This window comes from Meles meles, chromosome 19 (assembly GCF_922984935.1).
Source record: "Meles meles chromosome 19, mMelMel3.1 paternal haplotype, whole genome shotgun sequence".
Taxonomy (NCBI): Eukaryota; Metazoa; Chordata; class Mammalia; order Carnivora; family Mustelidae; genus Meles; species Meles meles.
In genome coordinates, this window is record NC_060084.1 from 44274606 (window position 1) to 44301374 (window position 26769).

The 26769-nt window shown below is 38.0% G+C and overlaps 1 protein-coding gene across 6 annotated transcripts; it reads left to right on the plus strand.

Annotated features, from left to right (window-relative positions):
• The first annotated feature begins 285 nt into the window (after positions 1-285).
• LOC123931144 (zinc finger protein 585A) lies at positions 286-23404 on the plus strand. 6 transcript variants are annotated; one of them, XM_045987961.1, is made up of 5 exons: positions 286-362; positions 2802-3019; positions 14519-14645; positions 14900-14989; positions 16681-23404. In XM_045987961.1, exons 2-5 carry the CDS (start codon positions 2942-2944, stop codon positions 19014-19016), a joined length of 2631 nt encoding a protein of 876 aa, XP_045843917.1. In that variant the 5' UTR covers positions 286-362; positions 2802-2941; the 3' UTR covers positions 19017-23404. The 6 variants fall into 6 exon arrangements, with proteins under 6 accessions (XP_045843917.1, XP_045843919.1, XP_045843916.1 ...); XM_045987963.1 differs by having other exon boundaries at positions 307-353; positions 14503-14645; XM_045987960.1 differs by having other exon boundaries at positions 307-353.
• Positions 23405-26769: the final 3365 nt, after the last annotated feature.

Below are 26769 nucleotides of genomic sequence, written 5' to 3' on the forward strand. Positions count from 1 at the left end.
CTACCTCGGCCAGGGCCTCACCCCTGCAATCTATGTGGCAATCCTGGCCTCGCTCTCTGAAAACCGGCGGGAGGCCTATTCCTCCGCTGTACGGAACGGACGCACCTCAAAGATGGCGCCTCGCGCACAGAAACACCATCGGGCGAGACCATGTTCTCGGTCCGACAGCGTCTCTTACCGGACCTGCGCCATGTTAACTGTTGGCATGTGCGGCTTCCAAGGTAACTCAGAGCATGAGCACTAGCAACAGTTCCTGAGAGGAGATGCTAAAGGCTAGACCGGAAGCGGAAGTGGTCCTCGAAAGCTTTTTGGCCGCTGGTGTCAGGAGTTTCTCCGCATTTTAATTCTGAGAGGTCTCTGAGGTGATTTTGGTTGGTCTTGATTAGGGATTTTGTGGGTCGATGATCGGGGTGTTCTTCGTAGAGTGAGTGATGGTGGTTTCTGGGCTCAGTGGTGAAGAGTTTGTGGCGTCTGTTGCTGTTGAGAGCAGTGTTGGGAGTCTCTTGGGTCAGTGATGGGGGTTTTTGAGATGAATGTGGGATTCGTGGGCTCAGTGATGGGAGTCAGTGGTCAGTGAGCGGTGGAATCAGTTATGGGGGTTGGTGGGGTCTATGATGAGCTTGCTTTCTAAACATTCGTAAGTTACGATGTGTAGCATTTTATCGTTCAAATCGAAGTACTGGCTTTTAAAATTTTAGTTATTTTTTTTTCTTTCACCCATGAGTTATTTAGAAGTGCGTTGTCTATTTCATATAATGCCTCTGTGTAATGCTCGAGTTTAAAAATTGCTTTACCGTCTAGTTCTTGGTCGGTTTTCATAAATGTCACATCTATTACATCAAAACAATGTGTGTTGCTTCATATATATTGTTTATTTTGCCTGCTCTAGTGAGTGGTGATTTGTCCACTTGTCCTTCCTTCTGTCAGTATCTGCTTTGTGTATTTGAAACTATTAGGAAGAGTTGCTTATTTTTAATAATAGATATGACTAAGTAATTCAAAAGATACCGTAACATTCAAGCTCCCACCAATAATTTATAAAATGGGTCATTTCCCCAAATGCTTTCCAGCATTGGATTTTTTAAAGTAAGTTTTTACTGGGCACGTTGGGGGCTTGGTCGACCAACTCTTGATCTTGGCTCAGGTCTTGATCTTGGGGTGGTGAGCTCAACCCCCCCCCCCCACGTTGGGCTTCACGCTGGACGTGGAGCCTACTTAAAAAATAAAATTAAAAAGTTTTTACTATTCTTAGGAAGAATTATATCTAATTGCTCTAATGCACTTTCCTGTTATTAAAATTGGCATATTTTTGGTTAATTACTATTTAAATTTCCTTTCTGTGAATATTCATATCCTGTGTTCAGATTTTTTTTTTTCTGGGATTTTTTTTTCTCCATATTGATTGCTAGATTTTTTTTTTAAATTTAGAGATAACTTATAGTTACATATTGAAATTTTGTGTATATATTTATTCATCTTTGCTTTTAAAGTGTATTCTAATATATAACAGAAATTTCATCTAACTAGGAATATCTATTTTTTTCTTTTATAACCTCTGGGTTTTCTCATATATGTAATAAGGGCTCTCTGCCACCCCACTACAATGTTCATACAAACAAATACTACTAAAATTTTTAAAAGTATCTTTTGGGGTTTGTAAAATACATATACTTAAATGTTTAGTCCTGCTGGAATTCAACCTAATGTATAACGTATGATGGGGATATAGTTTATTTTTTTCCAGGTGGATGGTCAGTTATGTCAGTGCTGCTTACACAATAAATGTCCTGTGCACACTCAGTTGAATGCCATTTTTGTTACCTATATAAGTCAGTATTGTCTGAGCTGTTTTCTCTGTTTGATTACATCGTTTTTATATTAAGTTTTAATATCTAATAGAGAATGGTAATTGCTGAGATTTGTCAGATGCTTCTTGTGTGCCAGGGAGATGTTGAATACTTTATGAGCATCATCTCATTTAATTTTTATAACTCTGTGAAATAGGTACTTTCATCCTCATTTTTGAAACTAAAATGGAAGGAACTTCTTCATATTCTCAGAGCTAGCTGAGCTACAGTTCAAATCTTAAGTATATTCTCCATTTCTCATGACTAATACACATCACAAGTTTCATTAAACTTTATATTCTCCACAGCACTGGTTCTCAAAGTGTGGTCCCTGGACCAGCACCTGGGCACTACTTAGAAATACAGATTCTTGGGCCCTGCTATGGTCTGAATATTTGTGTTCTCCCAGAATTTTTAGGTTGAAATCCTAATCTCCAGAAATATTGTATTAGTTGGTGAGGCCTTTGGGAACTGATTAGGTCTCGGAGGTGGGCACTTACAAATGATTAGTGCTGTTATAAAACATCCCACGTAGCTCCTGAACCCCTTTTACCATGTGAAGACACAGTGAGAAGGTATTGTTATGAACCAGGAGGAGACCCCCTGACTAAAATCGGAGACCATACTGTCTCCTTGATCTTGAACTTTCCAGCCTCCAGAACTGTGAGCAATAAATTTCTTTTGTTATAAGCTACCCAGTCTGTGGTATTTTATTACAGCAGCCTGACTAGACTAAAACATTTGCTACCCTCGGCCTATTAGATCAGAAACTGAGAGTGAGGTTGAGGATTTTTAACTGTATTGTAAGAAGTCCTCCAAGTGTTTTGAAAGCACACTCAAGTTTAAGAGCCTCTGCTCTGTGTGTCTAGCTCAGGGAACTTCACCGTGGTATTCATAGGAAAGGTTTGTGAGATGAATATCTAGTATCTGACCATGTGGACATTGTCGTTCTAGGTTTTTTTTGGTGTCTCTAGGGAGCCCCTGGGTTAGATCTTTCTCCAGACTCCAGCCTGCCTCTCTCCAGCAGCTCTGCTTGAGTTTACAGATGTCTACAAAGCTTTAGACTCCTGAGAGAATAAAGTTTGAGACCTACCATGACCATGTCAGCTAATTGGACCTCTTCCCAGAAATCACTGGTCCTGATTCCAGAGGAACGTGATAATTCATATGAGGTGAGAAGGAAGAATCCCAGGGGGTAGGGATTCAGAGATACCTCTGATATGTCACCAGAGCCTCTGGGCAGGGGCAGATGGGTCACAGGAAGCAACCAGACTTTTACTTCCCTGAAGCAAATCTTGATCTTTCTGTCAAGAATGAGCAACACATGGTTGTCTCCACATCTAGAGGCCAACTGTATGACAGTGGAGAGGTGGAATGTCAAAAACTGCTTTTATTTTGTCCTTAGTGCTATGTTGATCTTTGGCTGTGGATGAGATTCCTGATTAGAAATCATTTTTGTGTGCAATTCTGAAAGTATTTCTCTATTTCTTCTTAAACTGTTTCTCCTCACATAAATATTTCTCTGTTCTTTTTTAAAATTTGCTTTTTAGATGTTGGTTCTCCACTGATCTATTTTATTAACTACTCCCAAAAACATTAATCCAAGCAGACAGAAAATATGAAACTTTGCTATAATGTTGATTTTACTCTCTAACCAAGAGCATTAAATTAGAAATATGAAATAAAAGACTTTTGCACAGCTTTGGGAAAATATTTAATATCTGAACTATACATTTTAAAATGGTAAATTTTATGTGTATTTTACAACTTTTTAAAAAGTTTTAAAAAAAGTAAAAGACTAACAAAAGAAACCCTCATATCTGAAAACTTTGGATTTTTTTCTACATAAATATTCTTTAAAGGGAAAACCATAAAGGATCTTAGAAAATTCCTTGTGTTTAATATCAGTTAAATAAAGAACATTTTACCCCTGAAACAAATAATACATTATATATTAATTTAAAAAATTTTTTTTAAAAGAACTACATTTTAAAGTTTGTGTGGCAAGGCTAAACTATAGATAGAGGGGAAAAAATAGAGATTTAAATACCTTTTTAAGGAATCCTGAAAGGTTTTTTGGGGGTGGGGGTGGGGAGACCTAAGGAATGATTAACAGTTACAACTGAAGAAGTTAGAAAAAGAATTTAATGAATATAAAATAAAAATATGGGCTAGAAAATAACAAAAAAATAAGATAAGGGAAGAAATTAGTCAAGTAGAGAACAAACATAATTGAACATGTCTGACAGAAGCATAAGTGGCTTCTGAATGTGGTGATCAAGAACAGGGAGTAAAGATACACTGAAAGTATGTAACAAAACCAGGAGAGATAGTTACAGCATTATCAAAGATTAAAACAGTCTCAAATGAATATTACACAAAATCATACAAAACTATGAAAACCTAAACAAAAGGGATACAGTTTTACAAAAAATAAATGTCAAAATTGATAAATACAGAAGCCCCTGAAGAAAGTAAAATGTTTATCAAACATTTCCTACACAGTCAGAAATGGTGGAAAACATCATGTGGATTAATAGTTGATCTTTATGCAAAAGTTTTGCCTAAAGATGATACCTAAAATTATGCCCAACCTTGGTTGTTGTGTTTGTTTTATTGTATTTACTGTGTTAATCTTGATGATCAAACTAGTCAAGAACAGTAAAAGAACTGGAAATTATGAACATAAATTCAGTAGTCATAAATGTATTAACTAACTGAATCCAAGAATACATGAAAACAGTAGCCCAATAGGGTTTATCATAGGGATACATGTGAAACAGACATTTTCTCACTTAGCAGTCCACTCCAAAGTTAAAATAATAAAATATCTCAAAAATAATAATGCTATATATCAAAAGATAAGATACAGTAAAACAATGTTCAGAAATAATTTAGGAAAATAATTTGTCTTATGCAAATAAGTACAAAAATCTAGATGGAGTGGATGAATTTCTAGAAACTTACTAAATTTCTCATAAATTTTTTTTTAAAGATTTTATTTATTTATTTGACAGAGATCACAAGTAGGCAGAGAGGCAGGCAGAGATGGGGGGAAGCAGGTTCCCCTCTGAGCAGAGAGCCCGATGCGGGGCTCGATCCCGGGACCCTGGGTTCATGACCTGAGCCAAAGGTAGAGGCTTTAACCCACTGAGCCACCCAGGTGCCCCAATTAATTTTAAAAATTAATTAAAATTTTTAATTACTATTTACATTTTCACTTTAAGGTATTAAGATTTTTATTTAAGCTCATTCTGCTTTTAATAAAATTAGGATTACAGCTTTGGAGAGATTTATTTACACTGATTTTATTCTACTTCTTGCAATGTTTTGTGTAAACTGTGGATGCATGCATATTTTATGTTTAATACTTCTGAATGTTATATAGGCACATGAATGTTTCAAGATACAGAATTTGCTGTCTTATCAGTAAGCCATCTTACATAGTTATGAGGTTTTTATAGTGTGTTTTATTTTGTTTTTACTTTATCTGTTGGAGCTACTAGGATAGTTGGAGCTATCCTACCACAAATATATTTGTCTATATTTGTCTGTAGTTTCTGTTCATAAACTTCAATGCTATGAAGTTTGGTGTAGTGATAATAATGGCATCTGAAATTAATTTTGGATTGTGTCCTCGTTATGTTTAATATTTTTTTTCCTAGAATTCAGCCCTATCTGACATTAAGATGGAGGTTCTTGTTTCCTTTCTGTTGGCTTTTCCAGATATGTCTTTTGCTTATCATTTTACTGTCATCCTTCAGAGTCCTTGTGCCCTTTTTCTGTATGGCAGTTTGGAAAGATGTTATTTTAAGTACAGTTCTGATAAAAATACTTTTTTTTTTTAAAGATTTTATTTATTTATTTGACAGATCACAAGTAGGCAGAGAGGCAGGCAGAGAGAGAGAAGGGAGGAAGCAGGTTCCCTGCCGAGCAGAGAGCCCCATGTGGGGCTCGATCCCAGGACCTTGAGACCATGACCCGAGCCAAAGGCAGAGGCTTTAACCCACTGAGCCACCCAGGCACCCTAAGATACTCCTTTTATATATCTTTAACCTTAAACTCTGTATTCTTGCTTTGGTTCTCTGTCCATTCTGGTAAGTTGGAAGGTTTGGATTCTTTTCTGTATAGTTGGTTCTTTTAATATGATCTTTTGTCACATTAACATCTTGAACCCAATCTTTTTTTTTTTTTTAACATTTCAAGTTTTTATTTAAATTTTAGTTAGTTAACATATAGTGTAATATTAGTTTCAGGAGCAGAATGTAGTGATTCATCACTTACATATAACACCCAGTGCTCATCACAAGTGCCTCCTTAATTCCCATCACCCACCTAGCCCATCCCTTGCCCCCTTCCCCTCCAGCAACCCTCAGTTTGTTCTCTTTAGTTAAGAGTCTCTTATTTTGCATCCCTTTTTTTTTTTAACTAAATCTTTTAATCTTTTGTTTTAAACAGTATCTATTAAATTTATATTGTGACTAATGATAAAAGTTCTATGCTTTCACTTCAAGGATTCTTTTGTTTGTTAGATGTTTTTTATTGAACTCTTTTTTTTCTGTTTTCCTTTAAAAGTCCTTATTTCCATTTCATGTTGTTCACTTCTCTTAATCTGCTCCTTGCTACTTTTTGTGTTTTCACATGGTGTTTTAGTGCTTTTAGAGAGACCTCCCATTGCTGTGTTGCTTTTTCATTTTCACTTCTTTACAGAGTTCTTCCAGTTTATTTTTTAAAAATTTACATAACCATTTTCTTTAGCTTGTTTGTCCATTATTTCTTCCTTGGCATCTTAGATTCCTGTACATTTTAGGCAGTTAACTATTTTAGTGAATTCCTTGAAATCATGGTGAATGTATTTTCTTCTATATTGTGGCATTTTATTTCTAGCATGTTCCTTTTAATTTCTTCTTTTTTTTCTCTTATTCCTTTTGCTGTAGTATCTTTGTACATCAGGAGATATTTATTGTTATCTTTGAATGAGGAGATTTTTTTCCTGGACAAACTTTTTATAAGAAGCTCATTTGGTAAGGAGTCAAAGCTAATATGACATCTTCTTTACTCCCCACTAAATTCTGGTGACACTGGGTCTGGGGGCTGAGGTTTCGGTGTATGTAGGGTATCAGTATGCAAATGTGTGAAAAAGAAAAACTGGAACACGTGTATTCTTTACAAATACATAGGGAACATTTTTTTTGAAAGATTTTATTTATTTGACAGGGATCACAAGTAGGCAGAAAGGCAGGCAGAGAGAGCCGGGGTGGGGGGAAACAGGCTCCCCACTAAGCAGAGAGCCCTATGTGGGGCTTGATTCGAGGATCCTGAGATCATGACCTGAGCCGAAGGTAGAGGCTTCTGAGCCACTCAGGCGCCCCTATAGGGAACATTTGTAAAGAAATGACAATGTTTTAAGCCCCATAAATAGAATCAGCACATCACAAAGAAGCAAACTATAGTCTCTGACCACAATTAAATGAAGAAAAAAAATCATGATTTAGACATTAAAAACCACAAATTTCTAAGATATATATTCCACAGATACAGATGAACTTTCTTCTGTCCTTGTCCTTCCTGTATGCTCTTTCCCTCCCCTGAATTCAGTGGCCTCCTCTGTATATACAACTCCTGAATCTTCATCTCCATACTAGTTCTCTATTCAACTGCTTAGTGTACATCCTTGTATGTGTCTTATCACCTAAATTTCAATATGTATAAGTCAGCAGTTGCACTGAACTAATAACTGATAATTATTTGAGTCCCTTTTTCTTACCTTCACACCTGATATCAATTTCATCTCCTCAATATCAATCCTGTCTGTAGCTTTACTACTCCAGCCTTAACTTTAGGTAAGTAAGAAATTTGTATTGTCTTACATGAATTATGCGGGGGTCTCAAGACTGATTTTCCAGTTTTACCTATTCCAAAATGTTCTGTTTTGAGAATACACCTTCTTCAATGTATTTTTATTTATTTTGACATAGTTCTAGATCCTCATAGGGCATTGCAAAATATAGTACAGTGGTGGTTCATGACAATTTTTTTCATTACTGATTGTTAATGTTTTTTTGAGGATGTCTGCACATAAGTTCATGAGATATATTGTCCTGTTGTATTTATTTTGTGCTGTCTTTGTCTAATTTGGTATCAGGGTAATGCTGGCCTCACAAAAATAGTTGGGAAGTGTTCTCTCTTATTTTCTGGATGAGACTAACTCTTCTTTAAATATTTTTATTTATTCATTTGACAGAGATCACAAGTAGGCAGAGAGGCAGCCTAAGAGAGAAGGGGGAGACTAACTCTTCTTTAAATATTTAGTAGTAGACTCTAGTAGAACTCTCTGGGACCGGAGATTTCTTTTTCCAGGAACTTTTATTTTATTTTATTTAAGATTTTATTTATTTATTTATCTGCCTGCAGAAAGGCAGGCAAAGAGAGAGGGGGAAGCAGGTTCCCTGCCGAGCAGAGAGCCCGATGCGGGACTCGATCCTAGGACCCTGGGACCATGACCTGAGCCGAAGGCAGAGGCTTTAACCCACTGAGCCACCCAGGCACACCTTCCAGGAACTTTTAAATTAAGAATTTAATTTAATGGTTATAGGATCATCATCTTTTCTATTCCATTGTAGCTGACTTCTGGGAGCTTGCAGTTTTGAAGAAGTGGTACATTTCTTCTAAGTTTTTGCATCTATTTGCATAAAGTTTTTATAGTCTCTTATTTTCCTTTAAATGGCTGCTGGATTGTTTTTTTTTTTTTTTAAGATTTTATTTATTTGAAAGAGGGAGCATGAGTTGGGAGAAGAGCAGAAGGGGAGAGAGGGACAAGCAGACTCACACAGGGCTTGATCCCAGGACCCTGAGATCATGACCTGAGCTGAAGCCAAGAGTCGGATGCTTAACCACTGAGCCACCCAGGCACCCTTGGATCTGTACTGATATTTCCTATTTCATTATTGATATTGGTGATTTGTATCTTTTTATCTTTGCCAGTCTGTTGACTACTAGATCAGTCAACAAAGCTTATCAATTTTATTGAATTTTTTCAAACAACTGGATTGTGTTTTATTGATTATTCTTGTGTGGTTTTTTGTTTGTTTTAAGATTTTATTTATTTATTTGGCAGAGAGAGAGACAGAACAAAGTAGAGTGGCAGGGAGAGGGAAAAGCAGACTCCCTGCTAAGCAGGGAAACTGACACAGGGCTTGATCGCAGGACTCTGGGATCATGACTTGAGCCGAAGGCAGACCCTTAACTGACTGAGCCACCCATGCACCCTTTGTGTGTTTTTAAAAATTTTGTTTTCAATTTCAATGATACCTGCTCTTTATTAAATTCTTTTTTCTGCTTGTTTTGAGTCTATTTTGCTCTTTTTCTAGTTTCTTAAGGTAGGAATTTAGTATTTTATCAATTTTCCCCTTTCCTTTTTCTTGATTTTTGCTTGTCATATAACATTGTGTTAGTTTCAGGTATATAACATAATATGTTATTATGTAAATATGGTATTTGTATATGTGTGAAATGATCACCACATTAAGTCTAATTAATATTCATCACCACATATGTTTGTAATTTTTTGTGTGATGAAAACTTTTTTTTAAGATTTACTTTTGGCAGCTTTATACATTACTATACTACTAAGTATAGTCACCATGCTGTAACATTACAATCCCATGACGTATTTATTTTACAACTGCAAGTTTACCTTTTGACTGCCTTCACCCATTTGGCCAACTACCCATCCCCCACCTCTGGTAACCATTAATCTGTTCTCTGTGACTTTTGTTTTTTATTTTGTTCTGTTTCATTTTGAGATTTATATATAAATGAGATCATATGGTAATTGTATTTCTGTCTGACTTACTTCTCTTGGCATAATATCCTCAAGGTCCATCCATGCTGTCAAAAATGGCAACACTACTTTCCTTTTTATGGCTGAATAATATTCTGTGTGTGTGTGTTTGTGTGTGTGTGTGTGTGTATCACATTTTTATCTGTTCATCCATTGATGGACACAGGTTGCTTCCATGTCTTGGCTACTATAAATAGTGCTGCAGTAAACATGGGGGGTGCATATATCTTTTTTTAAAAGATTTTTTTATTTGAGGGATGCCTGGGTGGCTCAGTTGGTTAAGTGTCTGCCTTTGGCTCAGGTCATGATCCTAAAGTCTTGGGACTGAGTTCCGCATTGGGCTTCTTGCTCAGGAGGAGCCTGCTTCTCCCTCTACCTGGTACTCCCCCTGCTTGTGTTCTTTCTTTGTCAAATAAATAAACTCTTAAAAAGAAAAAAAAAAAAGACGTATTTGAGAGACTTTGTGTGTGTGCATGCATGAATGGAGGGAGGGACAGAGGGAGAGAGAGTATTCTAAGCAGATTCCATGCTGAGTGCAGAGCCTGATACAGGGCTTGATCTCATAACCCATGAGATCATGACCTGAGCCAAAACCAAGAGTCAGATGCTTAACTGACTACCATCCAGGCATCCCTGCATATATCTTTTTGAGTTTGTTTTCATTTCCTTTGGATAAATACCCAGACATGGAATTGCTGGATCATTATGGTAATTTTAGTTTTAGTTTTTTGAGAAGCCTCTATACTGTTTTCTATAGCTGTTGTACCAATTTACTTTTTTTTTTTAAGTAGGCTCCATGTTATGGAGCCCAATATGGGGCTTGAACTCATGACCATGCAATGAAGACCTGAGCTGAGGTCAAGAGTTGGCCGCTTAACCAACCCAGTCACCCAGGCGCTGCTTCCCACCCCCACCATTTATGCTTTTACCTACAGTGCACAAGGCTTCCCTTTTCTCTACATCTTCATTAGTAATTTTGTTTTGTTTTGTTTTGTTTTGATAATAGTCATTCTAACAAGTGTAAGGTATCTCATTATGGTTTTGATATGCATTTCCCTAACGATTAGTGATATTGAGCACCTTTTCATGTACCTGTTGGTCTTCCATATGTTTTTGAAAAAATGTCTGTTCAGATTTTCTGCCCATTTTTTAATTGGATTGTTTCCCCTTTTCTAATGTAAGCATTTAGTACTATAATTTCTCTTTCAGTATCGCTTTATCTGCATCCCACAGGTTTTGACACATTGTATTTGCACTTTCTTCCAGTTCTGTGTATTTTTAAAATTTCTTTGAAAATTCCTCTTTGACATACAGGTTATTTAGAAATGTGTTGTTTAATTTCCAAATATTTTGTGCCTTTCCAGACAGTTTTTGTTATTTTGTAATATAATTCCTTTGCACTTTTTTCTGTTGTCTTTGTTACTAATTTTTAGTTTGATTTCATTATGGTCAGAAATGCTATGTATTATTTCAGTTCTTTTCAATTTGTTGCAATTTGTTTCACAGCCTATATTATCTTCTATCTTAGTCATTGTTCTGTGGGTGCTTGAAAAGAATGTGTACTTCACTGTTGTTAGTTGGAGTATTCTATAAATATCTAATAGATCCTATTATTTAATAGATCCTAATTTCCTATCTATTGTTTCTATAAATTGCTGAGTGTGGGTATTCAAGTCCCTATAATCCTTTTTAAAGATTTATTTATTTTAGAGCAAGAGAGAGACTGTGGGTGAGTGGGGGGAGGTGCAGAGGGAGAGAACCCCCAAGTAGACTCCCCACTGAGCGTGGAGCCAACATGGGGCTCCATCTCATGACCTATAAGATCATGATGTGAGCTGAAACCAAGAGTCTGACATTCAGCCCACCCAGGTGCCCCTCCTATAATCCTTTAAAAAAAAAAAAAAAGATTATGCCAGGTAGAAATACCCATTCCTTCGATTATGCATTTACAGATTTTAAAAATGTTTAATAGGAGAATCAGGTTTTTAAAAAATACTTTGTTAAAAAAATAGTAAATGTATACAGAGGTAGAGAGAGTAGTTTAAGGAGCCCTTGTACCTGTTGTGCTTACCACCTAGCTTTAGTAGTCGTTAATATTCTGGCATTCTAACTCCCATCTAAAACCACCCTGCTGCCCCCTTAGCTGCTGGATTATTTTAAAGCAAATCCCAAACACCTGTCTTATCTGTAAATTCTTTGACATGTATCTCTAAGAGATGAGAGTTCTTTTTTCTTTCTTTTTGCTTAACATAACCAGTAAGTCCTTATCACACCGAAAATAACATTAATTCCTAGATATCATCTAATAACCTGATTATTGTTTGAGTTTTTTTAAACATGTGATAAATGTCTTTTTAATGTTGGTTTGTTTTAGTGAAGGGCCAAAGTCTACAAGTTGCATTTGGTTAGTATGGCTCTTAAGTCTCTCTCTCTTTTTTAAGATACTATTTTTAAGTAATCTCCACACCCAGTGTCACCTGCTTTACCAGATAAGCCAGCCAGGCACCCCCTTAAGTCTCTTTTAATAAAGAAAAGATTCCCTTCTACTATTTTTTCCATTGTAATTTATTTTTTGAAGAAATGGGCCATTTGCTGCCTTCTGGATTTAGCTGACGATTCAGTCTTAATATTGTTCAATATGTTCCTCTTTCTTTCACTTTTATCTATGGATGATTTTTTAGATCTGGAGGCTTAAAAAATTCAGATTGGATTTTTTTGATAAGATTACTTAATGGATGGTATAATGAAATTAATTATAGCATGTTAGGAGGACATAATTTTTGGTTATCTCTCTTTTTTTAATGTTAAAATTGATCATTGGATGTAGATGTTATTAGCTGGTCCATCTTTTGTAAACTTCAGCCCTTCATCTGAAACAGTTAAGCACCCATTAACGATTACTGAATAAATTCATTATTTCATAGGAATTGCAAAAGTATCATGTTCTAATTCTATCCTAACTTCCTCATTTATTAGCTAGCCTCATTCTATAAGAAACTTTTCCTCATATTTATTTGGTTATCCTGCAATAGAGATCTTATATGAAAAAAATTAATACAAATCTAATTACCTTTACTAAAAGTAAAGATCCTTGTTCTGTGATCAAACTGTTTTATTCTGTAACCACCTTCCTGACATATCATGCAGACTTCTATTATACAGAGCTATTGAGTGTTCCTCAAACTCATCATGTATTTTCCTATCTCCTCACCTTTACTTGCCTTTTCTGGGAAATGACCTTCCCTACCCTCCATTTTGTACTATACTTATCTTTCTTTTTTCTTGTCGTTTTATTTTTTTTTTTTTAAAGATTTTATTTATTTATTTGACATAGAGAGATCACAAGTAGGCAGAGAGGCAGTCAGAGAGAGAGAGAGAGAGAGAGAGAAGCAGGCTCCCTGCCAAGCAGAGAGCCCGATGCGGGACTCGATCCCAGGACCCTGAGATCATGACCTGAGCCGAAGGCAGTGGCTTAACCCACTGAGCCACCCAGGCGCCCTTCTTGTCGTTTTAAAGATTTTATTTATTTTTGCGAGTGAGAGAGTGCACACTAGTTGTGGGGGGCAGAGGGAGAAGCAGACTCCCTGCTGAGCAGGGAGCACAATACAGGACTCGCTCCCAGGTCCCCAGGATCATGACCCAAACCAAAGCCAGACATTTTAACCAACTGAGCCACCCAGGCCCCCTATACTCCTCTTTCAACTTAAATTTAACTAATTAAAAACTTACTGCCCAATGTCAAATACACCTTTTCCTTTTTTGGGTTCTCAGTGTGTTCTACATAACAGATTTACTTTTTGACACTTTAGTGAATATGTGTCTTCTTTTTTCCTTCTTTTAAATCTTAGGTCTTTTAAGTTGCTAAGAGATTAGAAACATAAATAATTGGTTTCTTTGTTCCTAGGACTAGCATAATGGCTGGTCCTAAATTGCTCAGAAGCTATTTCACAGATCATTCATCTACTTGCTAGAAGACTAAAAGAGAGCCTATTTCATTCTTCAGCTTTGAAATATAATTAACTGACTGTAGTATAGAATAGATGGAAGAAGTTCTTAATTGGATTTCTTTCTTCCACAAAATATTGTGAAAAATAGGTATTGAATAGGTACCCTATATGAAATATCATTTTTTAAAGTTCCTGTATTACACAGGTGTAATGTATGTATTTATCAAAACTTCAGATGATACATCGTGGATTTGTACATTTCTTTGTGAGTATATTTTACCTTAAGAAAGGTAGACAAATATTATACTCTGGTTAATGATTTGCATTTTCAAGTATTTAGTACAAAGTGTACTGGCATTTATAGTTAACTCTGAACTGCACAGAAGTAAGATGGATTGATGAATGGATAAAAGGACGGATAGATGTGATAACACAAAAAGACTAAAATGCTAATGATAGATCCTGAGTGGTGGGTATACAGGTTTTCACTGTGTAGGTTCTTTTAAATATTCTGTATGTTCAAAATTTTCCATAATAAAATAAAAGGGAAATGGGAGGTGAGTTTTTAAAAAGAGGAACCTGCTTGGATGGTGCATTCATTTGGGCGTCTGACGCTTGGTGTTGGCTCAGGTCATGAATGAGGTCTTGAGATCGAGCCCCATGTTGGGCTCTGCACTCAGTGTGGAGTCTACTTGAGATTCTCTCCCTCTTTCCCTCTGCCCCTCCCACTCTGGCTCTCTCTCTAAAATAAAATCTTTTAAAATTAGGGGGGAAAAAGGAGGAAGTAAATTAACAACAAACCAACATTCCATATTCCTAAGTATCGTCTCTCCATCCTCCAAAGCTAACTATTCACATTGAACAGGAATGTGCCCTTACAGGGATCCGTGTCCTTCAGGGATGTGGCTGTAGATTTCAGCAGAGAGGAATGGCAGCATCTAGACCTTGCTCAGAGAAACCTATACCGGGATGTGATGCTGGAGACCTACAGTCACCTGCTTTCTGTGGGTAAGCATAGTCACTTCCACACAGTTTTTCCATTCTCAGTTGCTGAATGCTATAAGACATCTGAAGTATTATGGTTCTGTCCTTGATTTATCTAGGATTCTTTATCCCTTTGGGCATTCTGAATATTACTCTGTTCCCAGAAATATATGGTTCTTCCATTCCTGAAGAAAAAAACTTCATTGAACAAGACTTTATTGATTGTGCTTTGAAACACAATTAGCTGGATCCAGTCCTTTATCATTTCTTATGAACAGGGTATGAAGTTCCCCAACCAGAAGTTTTCATGTTGGAGCAAGGACAGGAGCCATGGGCATTGCAGGGTGATCCACATCAGAGCTGTCCAGGTGAGTGAGTGTGACCCAGACAGATGGGAGAAAGGGGAGCAAATCTCAGCTGTCTTGAGAAAGACTGGCATCTTTGAAATGCTATTAAGATGACTCTTTGGGGAGGCTTTAACTTTTCGTTGCCTTGCCTGAAGACCCTTGACATTGGCCTCTCAGATGACTAAATGCCTTCATCATGTCTAATCATCATTTTCTTTGGCTTTTTGGAATCTGGATCACATGCCAATCTGCCTCATTCAGGGTTTTCTTTTTTTTTCTTGGTTATGCTCCTTTTCTCAAACATTCTTTTTCTTTCTGCCTTCCCCATTGTCCAAGGTTCTTTATGCATTCAGGCATTCATGGATCTGCTTTCTTTCAAAGTAGATTACACACTTCCATTCCTGGTAGTCCTGTCATTTTTCTTTCCACTATGGGATGCTTCAGAACATTAACTCCAACCAGCCTCTCTCCCTTTTTTCTCCACAGGCACTGACATAAGATTTCTTATTTTCTCATTCCCCATGCCTTTCACCCAACTCATGACTTTGTCTCTTAACCTTTAGGAGTACTTTCCTGTTATTTCCTTGCAATGCTGGTTGACTTCACAGTGACTGATGTCTCTCTGGCTCGTTGGCTGATTTTTGTAATTGTTTTATTTCTGTACTTCACATGATTGAGTTTAATCATGGTCTTCATTCAGGGCACACTGTCATCATCAGTCTAGGTAAAGATTCTTTATTTTAGTAGTTGGCCCTTATCTGCAATTTCACTTTCTGCAGTCTCAGTCACCCATAGTCTAAAAATACTAAATGGAAAACTCCAAAAATAAACAATTCGTAAGTTTTAAAGTGTGTGCCTTTCTGAGTAGCATGATGAAATCTCTTGCCGTCCCACTCCATCCAGCCTAGGAGTTGAATCATCCCTTTGTCCAGCATATCCATGCTATAAATGCTACCTGACTATTAGTCAGTCAGTAGCCATCTTGGTTTTCAGATGGACTCTCATGATAATGTAGTGCTTCTGTTAAAGTAAACCTTATTTTACTTAACAGTGGCCCTAGAGCACAAGAGTAATGAAGGTGGCAATTCCAATATGCCAAAGAGAAGCCATAAAGTGCTTCCTTTAAGTGAAAAGTTGAAAGTCCTTGACTGAATAAGAAAAAAAAAAAAAAATCAGGTCCCCTTCAGATAATGGGAGGAACTCCTGTATCTTAATTTTTGATTTATTATCATTTCTTTTTCCCCACACCCATCTCACTTCTCACCATAGGCAGTTGTTTTATGTGATAGAAACATATTTTTTAATGCATGCCTATTTTAAAATTTAAAGTGACTTGGGGTCTTATTAATTTATATAAATGTTGCTGTGCTATATATCTTGTTCTTTGCCTTACTTTTTCCACTTTTGTCCATGGTGGGTTTTGTTCATAATGTTTATTTACTTTGACCAGTGAATTATATCCTAGAATATTTCCTTTCATCACTGTCACTAGCCTCTTCAACAAATGAATCACCCTCACCCTTTTCTCTGTGTTCAACATGGATGAGCCGTTTGACCCTTCCCCTCTAGCCTCTGCTAACTGGTCTTTGAGCTAAAACATCATTCTCCTTTGAGAAGAGTTTAGGTTTCAAATGTTACAGCAGAAAAAGCTGCTTTCTACATTGAGAAGGAAGGTGATGCTACAAGTGAAATTTTGTTATATTTCATTCTAGAAGAATTGTGGCAGATTGGTGACCAGATAGAGAGCAATCAGCAAAGAGAAAACAAATCTTTAAGAGATGTTGCTTTCATCGAGAAAATTTTGACTACAAAGAAGGATTATGAATATAAGGACATTAGAAAAATAATTCATGTGAGCCAAAACATTCTTTCACCAAAAAGACCCCACCAGTGTGACTCATTTGGAAATGCTTTGAAGTATAATTTAGATTTACACAGTCATTACAGAAACAGTGCATCAAAGAACATAAATAAGATTACTGAACATATTAAAATTTCTTCCTATACTGACCCTGAGTGTTCTCCACCAGGAGAGAAGTTATGGGACCATAATCAATGTGGGAAAATCCTCAGCTATAAACAAGTACCCTCTCAACATCAGAAAATTCATACTGGGGAAAAATCTTATGAATATGCTGAATTTGGAAAGATCTTCACCCAGAAGTCACAGCTCAGGGTACATCTGAAAGTTCATACAGGAGAAAAACTCTATGTGTGCATTGACTGTGGGAAGGCTTTTGTAAAGAAGCCAGAATTCATTACACATCAGAGAACCCATACTAGAGAGAAGCCGTATAAGTGCAGTGAATGTGGAAAAGCTTTTTTCCAAGTATCTTCTCTCTTAAGGCACCAGAGAATTCATACTGGAGAAAAACTTTATGAATGCAGTGAGTGTGGAAAAGGATTCTCTTATAACTCCGATCTCAGTATACATCAAAAAATTCATACTGGAGAGAGACACCATGAATGCACAGAGTGTGGCAAAGCATTCACGCAAAAGTCCACGCTCAAGATGCATCAGAAGATTCATACAGGTGAGCGATCCTATATATGTATTGAATGTGGACAGGCCTTCATCCAGAAGACACACTTGATTGCACACCAAAGAATTCATACTGGAGAAAAACCATATGAATGCAGTAACTGTGGTAAGTCCTTCATTTCTAAGTCACAACTACAGGTACATCAACGAATTCACACAAAAATGAAGCCCTTTATATATACTGAATATGGAAAGATGTTCAACAGTAGTTCCAACCTCATCACACACAAGAAAGTTCAAATTAGAGAGAAATCTTCCATATGTTTGGAATGTGGTAAGGCCTTTACATACAGGTCAGAACTGATTATACACCAGAGAATTCACACTGGGGAAAAACCGTATGAATGCAGTGAATGTGGAAAAGCCTTTACTCAGAAGTCAGCACTCACGGTGCATCAGAGAATCCATACAGGAGAAAAATCTTATGTGTGCATGAAATGTGGATTGGCCTTCATCCAGAAGGCTCACTTGATTGCACATCAAATAATTCACACAGGAGAGAAACCTTATAAATGTGGCCACTGTGGGAAATCCTTTACTTCCAAGTCACAACTCCATGTACATAAACGAATTCACACAGGAGAAAAACCTTATACGTGCACTAAATGTGGGAAGGCATTCACCAACAGGTCAAATCTTATTACACATCAGAAAACTCATACAGGAGAGAAATCCTATATATGTCCTAAATGTGGAAAGGCCTTCACACAAAGGTCAGACTTGATTACACATCAGAGAATTCATACTGGAGAGAAACCTTACGAATGTGTTACCTGTGGAAAAGCCTTTACTCAAAAGTCACACCTCAACATACACCAAAAAATTCATACTGGAGAAAGACAGTATGAATGCCATGAATGTGGGAAAGCCTTCAACCAGAAGTCAATACTCATTGTGCATCAGAAAATTCATACAGGAGAGAAACCTTATGTATGTGGTGAGTGTGGAAGAGCTTTCATCCGGAAATCAAACTTCATTACTCATCAGAGAATTCATACTGGAGAGAAACCTTATGAATGCAATGATTGTGGGAAATCCTTCACCTCGAAGTCTCAGCTCCTGGTGCATCAACCAATTCACACAGGAGAAAAACCATATGTGTGTGCTGTGTGTGGGAAAGCCTTTAGTGGCAGGTCAAATCTCAGTAAACACCAGAAAACTCATACTGGAGAAAAGCCCTACATCTGTTCTGAATGTGGGAAGACCTTTAGACAGAAGTCAGAATTGATTATACATCACAGAATTCACACTGGAGAGAAACCTTATGAATGCAATGACTGTGGCAAATCTTTCACTAAGAAATCACAACTCCAAGTGCATCAGCGAATTCACACAGGGGAAAAGCCTTATGTGTGTGCTGAGTGTGGAAAGGCTTTCACAGATAGGTCAAATTTGAATAAACACCAGACAACGCACACTGGAGACAAACCGTATAAGTGTGTAGTCTGTGGAAAAGGCTTCGTCCAGAAATCTGTGCTCAGTGTCCATCAGAGTATTCACACTTGAGAGGAACAGTATGAGAAAACCTCAGTGAGATCAGGTCTGATTGTTCATCGTTGAATTTGTTCAGAAAAATACGCATATTATAATAAGTAGAAATACCCCATCAAAATGTCACACATTACTATATAGAAGAGGGCCCTGAATGAAGGGGGTCGTTCACACATTGTCGCCATCTTCATTAAGCCTTGAGGCAGTCATACAGGAAGAAAAGTAATTTTGTCAATTGGCAGATTAGAAGAAGGCTTCTCCTGAAAAATATGATGGAATGGGGCACCTGGGTGGTTCAATTGAGCGAGCATCCAGTTTTTGCTCTTGGCTCAGGTCTTGATCCCATGGTTGTGAGTTTGAGCCCTGCATTGGGCTCTGCACTGGGCATGGAGCCTACTTAAATATATATATGATGGAACACTGTTACCAATTTCTGTAGAGGAAAGTTTATGTTATGTTGTCTTAATGATAATCCTGTTTACTGTGGAATAGGTAAAGTGCCAACAAGTTGAATGGTAGAACAATGTAATATATACAATAGTGACAAACCCTAAGTTCTGTGATGTGTTTGCTGCAGAACACATTGTCTAACAGTTTCAGGTGTGTTTTCATTCTTCTGTTGAATCTAACATGGTGTGGGTATCCAACCCCCATTGAGTATTTCCATCAAGAAAGAGATACTCAGTAAAAAAGTTCTTTATGTATAAGGACACAAACCTGAGAGTATATGTTGACCCATTATCCTCTAGCATCCTGACTATTAACACCCTTTAGCATCTACCAGTGGAGTGTCTTTGACCCTTATTAATCCTTAGCACATCATCTTCTGACACCCATAAGTGCATTAGCACTAAACACTGTGTCTGCTGACTGCCATTATCTCATTTAGCTCCCAGCATAGTGTTTTGGGAACTTCCACTACTCTCAGAAAGTTTCTGAGATAGAATTTTTGGGTCATTCTGGTCAGCTTTCCATCCAGTCTTCCTTCTGCTATCATAGTTCTTCCAGCTAATTTGCCTTCCTTAATGAGCTGACATTTATAATAACAAGTCAGTAACTCATATTTTAAAAACCTCAACATTTGTTCATGTCTTCTGTGTGTCCATCTTCATGCCATGGGCTCCACAAGCACCTTCTCCCCATGTGCCTCAAACACATCAGTTGGGGTCCTGCCTCAGGGCCTTTGTACTCTCTGAAGAACAAAGTTCATCATATCCATTTGGTTAGCTCCTTCATATCTTCCAATGGTACCTTTTCACAGAGGGCCCTATGCTTTCCTGACTGGTTTAAAATTTTGGCCCCTCCCCCTCTATCCTCCTTCCTTCTCCGTAGCACTTATTGTCATGATACCCTGTATATTTTACTTGTCTGTGGCTCCCAAACTAGAATGTTTTTCCTTGTTTTGTTCTCCACTGTGAGCCTTGACCTGTGCCTGATGACAACAAGCATTACATAAATTCACATTGTGGAGTTATGACCCTATTCATCACAGCTTCCCTTTTATCTTTTCTATACTGCAGCATAGGGTACTCCACTGGGGAGAACCAACTTGTCTAAAATACCAGGCTTTTTCATCTCTAGCTTTTACCTGGGCTGTGCCTCCTTCCTGGCCCTAAAGCTGAAACATCACCTTAAACCTTTTGGCTTGATGCCAGCCACTTTAAAGAAGGGAGAACTGATATGGTGGAATTCCCACATAGATGCTTGGTGTTCTGAGATTTCTTACCATGTTTCAGAAAGCTCACAGTGAGCTCCAAAATCATTGCAGAAGAGCCTCACTTTGTCCTAGAATGCACAACCTTACCCCACCCCAGACCCTTACTGCATACCTACTCCTCATACTCTGACAGGCCCAAAGCTAATAGTATGAAGGGGCTGAAAGCCAAAGGGCAGACCATCCTTGGAAGTTAGGTGTCCAACCCAAGACTGGCAGCAGTGGCCTCTCAAATGCAGGCAGAGGGTCTGATTGAACACTTAGCTGCTGGGTAGCCAAACTGAACCAGCAGAATGGTTCCTCCAGGTCAGCCCACTGGTAACAACTGGGAGTGAGAAGTAGTACGGTTGTGTAGAGATGCTCTTGCCTTTGTGAACAGAATAGTGACTGAGGATCGGGACAGAACCTGGTCAAGGGGGAAAGCCCTTTAACCTCCTTACCTACATTTCGTAGTGCTTAGTGACACATCCCATTACTTCACCTTAGATCAGTGTCTGATTCATCTTTAGCTCCCCTTCACTTTACCCTTTCACAATATCTGATGATCCACCATATGCCTTTCTCTGTCTTCGAACAACGTATGGTGGACAACCCACTGTTAACTCACTCTACCTTATCCCGTACTGTTATCTGGGGCTTCTCTAAGTCTTGCAACCCACAATTCTGCCTCAATGTAGGACAGTGTTTACTGAGCCCTCAAGATAGTATCTGGAGACCCTCTTATCCTACCCAGCACAGCATCTGGACACCCATTATCCCTCTTTTACTTCACTATGTTTATCAGCCCTCCTTAATTCCAGGAAATAGCATCTGGAGATTTTCTTTTTACCTCCTCCAAAATTACCTCCAGCATAATGTCTGTTACTTCATATATGACAAAGTCTAGTAACTTCCATACTCCCCATTTATTCCTACTTTCATGTAAGTGGTTATAGTGTAGAGTAAGTAGCCACTTACTCTACAGGTCCTCAGAATAGGGACCTGTGATATACCACCCCCCCCCCCCACCATCCAACTATTAACAGTATCTCCTGATACTTTCTCTGTACTTCTAGTAGGATGGTTTGTGATCTCCCTCCATTACTTGTCCATCACAACAATGGTGACTATTTCCCATTTCCCCACCTAGCAGTGTCTGTAATGATTGCTACAAGTAAGGGCAGTGACTGATAAATCACCATAAACTCCACCTTTTCATCTGCACTTTGGAGCCTCCGCTATCCCCCCTCTCTGTAGGACCTCCACTGAAAACCAGCAAAAAATCTACTGATGTCCATTACCCAGTAACACAGTATCTATGACCCCTCCATTAAATCCTAGTAGTAGTTGCTTTTCCCCTATTGGTCCCCACTAACATATGCTGATTCCCCATTGCTTCATGAGGGCCCTGAGTGGCTACTGCAAGTTCTTCAGCATTACTTCTCCACATCCCCACTGTTTGCATGGACAGGAGAAGGGTTGAGGATGAGATCCTAGCTTCATATATCCCTCTGGGGAATTAATGGCCCAGAGTGGGCTAGAGAGGATCTAAGGGCAGGAGACCACAAGCTGATCTTCCCCTGATGCAACTAGAATAGAGAGGGCTATGGATGTGGATCCAAATCCTGCTGCCAACACTGATCCACTGAGGGATTCTGGGCCAACCCAGCAAACTTTCCCCCTGGGCCTCAATCGCCTCACCTATAAAATGTAATTATGGAGAATTAAGTAACTTAATGTAAGTCAGGGCTTATTAAAGGAGCAGGGCTAGTGGAGACCAATGAGGGTATCCTGTTATTGTTAATAACATTACTAGTTATATATTGACACAAGCATCGGACCAACATCTGCATGGCTGTATCCAAACCTCACAGAGGGAAACATTTTATTATAAGTTACTTTCAGTTATTTCTCTTTTATATGTATTATGATACTGTAGTACTGAGGTATTTTTAAAGTCAAATTTATTGAGGTATTTATATAAGATAATATTCACCCTTTTTAGTGTACAATTCTTAATTTTGACAAATGCATGCATTTATGTAATCAACACCATAATTAAGACAGAGAACATTTCCTTCACTCCCCCAAATTCCTTCCTATCCCTTTTTGGGCAGTTTCTCTCCCTATTTCCAGCCTCTTGCAGTCACTAATTTGATCTGTTTCTTGTCTCTATAGTTTTTCCTTTTTCTACCGTGGGATAAAAATATATGTGTATCCATACATAGATATATACATATGTTTGTATCTCCTTTTGAGTTGACATCTCATTTTATGATGTATTTGAGATTCACCCACATGGTTGTATGAGATACAGATGGAAAATAAGGTACGAGAAGATGCTCAACATCATTAGGAAGATGTAAATTAAGACCATGATGAGATACCACTACACACTAGAATGGCTTGAAAAAATTTTTTAAATAGTACCAAAAGTTGTCAAGGATGCAAAGCAATAGAAACTTTCATGCATTGCTGCTGGAAAGGGAAAGTGGTTTATCTACTCTGAACCAAAATTTGGTAAGTTCTTATAAAATTAACCATATACTAACCCTATGACCCAGAAAACCCACTCCTCGGTATTTAACATATAGAAATGAAAAATTACATGTGGACTGAAATGTTCGCAGAAACTATATTCAGGGGTGCCTGGGTGGCTCAGTCAGTTAAGCAGCTGCCTTAAGTCATGATTCCAGGGTCCTGGGATCGAGCCCCGCATTGGGCTCCCTGCTCAGTGGAGAACCTGCTTCTCCCTCTCCCTCTGCCTGCCCTCTGCCTACTTGTGCTCTATCTCTGTCAAGTAAATAAAATCTTTAAAAAAAAAAAATTCAATTGCCAAAAGATTAGAAACAACCCAAATATCATCAGTGGGTGAGTAATTCCACAAATTGTAGGACATCTATACAGTGGGATACTACTTACCCACTAAAGGGAATGATTTATTGACACAAGCTACAATGTGGATGAATCTCAAAAGTATTATGTTTTACCACGTGATAATTTAAATTATATTTGATAAAAGATTAGATATTAGATTATAAATATAAATAGGTTTATGATTTTATATGTGCATATCATTACATACTATAGTAATACTGTATATTTATGATATATAGCAATAATATTTATTGTATATTCCTTATAATAAAATTTATTTTATGATTATTGGATTATGTAATTTTTATAATATATCAAACTCATATAATACTTAAGTTATTTACATTTTTACATGTTTACATTTAATGTTTATAGTGCAGAATTATAACTGTAATAAAAGGGAGCATATGGTCTGAAGAGCCTGCATTTGTAGCTGGTCTATATTTTTATTATTTGTCAACAGCTCAGCACTGGCTTTTCTTAACATCAAGGAAGCTTGCTCGACTTTCCCCAGCTGTGTTCTCTGAGAGTACTCTGCTTCTCCAGTGAGAACCTCCTGACACCATCCCTCGACAATTTTATGTGAAGTAATACTTCTTGTGATCACTTTGTGTTTTGTACTCTATTTGTGTTGCAAGTACCACCATCTGACCTGATACCAAATGGGTTTTTTGTTCACCCCTCCCCACTGGACTTTCAACTTCATGATGCCCAGACTTTGTCATGTTCCTACTGTGTCCAAGGCAGCCAGTAGAGCACTAGCACGAAGAATATACTCTGTATAAGATTTTTTTAAAGATCTGTTCATTCATTTGAGAGAGGGAGAGAGCTTGCTTGAGTTGGGGGAGGAAAAAAGAGAGAAACTATTTAAGCAGACTCCCTGCTGAGCATGGAGCCTGAGGTGGGGCTTAATCCCATGATCCACCACATCATGAGGGGAAACCAAGAGTCAGATGCTCAACCAACTGAGCCACCCAGGCATCCCTCTGTTTAAGTTTGTTAAATAGAAGAATGAATGATAGTAATAGCACCAAGGTTGACCAAGTGCCCCACACCAAATGAACTAAAGTCATGGCTGGGGGAGGAGGGTGAGGGAGGAAGGGTAGGTTGGTTACCTGTCCTCAAATTCAAGGTTTAATGCCCCTTCCCACACCTCAGCACATCTAAGCCCTAACCCTTCCTCACCCAACCTCAACTACCCCATTCTTACCCTCCCCAGTATATCTGACCTATATCCTTCCCCAGCATCCTCAAGGTCAAGGCTGTGTCTCCCTACTCAGCCTCCTGGTTGCAATGGGCAGGCCATGTAGAATGGGGAGGGACAATAGCAGGGAACGACAGGCAGGGGCCATGCTGTCAACATCCACCCCAGCACTTCTGTATCCCATCATTCCATATGGTCTGCCCTGCCTCCTCCACCAGAAGAACCACCAGCAGATATGATATCCTGGGGACAAGAGGAAGGTGGCAGGGCTGAGGCTTCCCAGCCCCAGGTACCTCACTGGACAATAAATATAACACAATGTGGCAGCTGTTGACCCTATGGCAAAGTCAGGTTAAAACTGTGATTGTCATGGGCACTTGCCCTAATAGCAGGATAGGCTGAACCCTCCACCCTCAGCCATCAGTTGGGGTACTGGTGCTGGTGTGACTATTATCTATATTATACCCTACCATACCCCACCCCACTTCCCATGCCATATTTCATACCATACCATACACAATACCATACCAGTTATTAACCATTTTACTTAATTCCATAAATATACTGATTCTAATATTCAAGAATAATTAATTTATATAAAAATTTGTTATATTTAAATATACATTTATATTATTATACTATGCCTAATTATTATATATATCATGAATTATATATCATGAATAATACAAACTGATGCTAAGAAAGCCTGTATACCTTCTTTCAGGCACCTTCAGGTCAGTGGTGTTTGCACTATATTAACACAATGATAGTGCCACCTCTAGAGGTGAAGTTTTTCCCCCTTTGTGAAATGAGCTCAATTAGATTACTCCTATCGTGATGATTGTACTATTTTAATATTTATTACTATTAAAACAATAACGTGTTCTGCTTCCATCTGTGAAACAGAACAATGAAGGCAGTACTTTAATACAATCATTTGAATTACATTAAGGTTATGACTATAATCGGGGGGCCTGGCTGGCTCAGTTAGTACAGCATGCAACGTCTGATCTCAGGATCATGAGTTCCAGGTCCATGTTGGGAGGAGAGATTACTTAAAAAGATATGACTATAATTAATATCAATTCTGAGAACCCATGCTATGTTCCATTACATTCTGGAAAATGGCATGTTTATAATGCATTGCTGTTTACTTCTATGTAACAAGCTACCCAAAACATCATCTTAAAAAACAACCAACCAACCAACAACAACAAATCCAGGACAGTCAGTTTTAAATTACAGCAGCTAGTTGAGGCCTAAGCTTACCTCCTCTTCCTGAAAGTCCACATGTCAGGCCTTTAATAGAATGACTACAATCCACAGTAACTGTCTCCTTCTAGCACTGCTGATTACCAACATCATTAGCTAATCTTAATGATCAAGGACTCCTCCTCTACCTGCCCTACACACAAACTAAGAGTCATTTTAACTTATTTTACCTCATGTAGATGGTTCTTGGATATTAAATTCTATTAGCGCCTTTCCCACACACTTCCAAATCCTCCCTAGAAGGGGACATAATCTCCTATGAGGAATCACTTACTCAGTGATAAACTGGAGTTTATCTAATCAGAAGAATGTTTTTTACTGAGGTATAATTACCACACATTATATCAGTTTCAGGTATACAACATATTGATTTGACAATTCTGTACATCACTCTGTGCTTACCACAAGTGTAGTCACCATCTGTCACCACACATTATTACAGTATTACTGTTCCCTAAGCTGTACTTTTTATCTGTGTGCCTTATTCATTTTACAACTGTAAGTCTACCTCTTAATCCCCTTTTTCTATTTCACACCCCCCCCACGCCCCCTTTGGCAACTACCAGTCTGTTCTCTGTGTTTAAAAATCTGGTTGGTTGGTTGGTTGGTTGGTTTTTTTTAGATTCTACATGTAAGTGAAATCACATGGTATCTGTCTTTCTCTGACTTATTTCCTTTAATATTATACCCTCTAATTAATATTAGGTCCATTCATGTTGTTG

Coding starts and splice junctions, on each gene's coding strand:
- LOC123931144 (XM_045987961.1), top strand. CDS start 2,942: ATGACCATGTCAGCTAATTGGACCTCTTCCCAGAAATCACTGGTCCTG. Junction 3,020..14,518: donor AACGTGATAATTCATATGAG/GTGAGAAGGAAG, acceptor GTGCCCTTACAG/GGATCCGTGTCCTTCAGGGA. Junction 14,990..16,680: donor TCCACATCAGAGCTGTCCAG/GTGAGTGAGTGT, acceptor ATTTCATTCTAG/AAGAATTGTGGCAGATTGGT.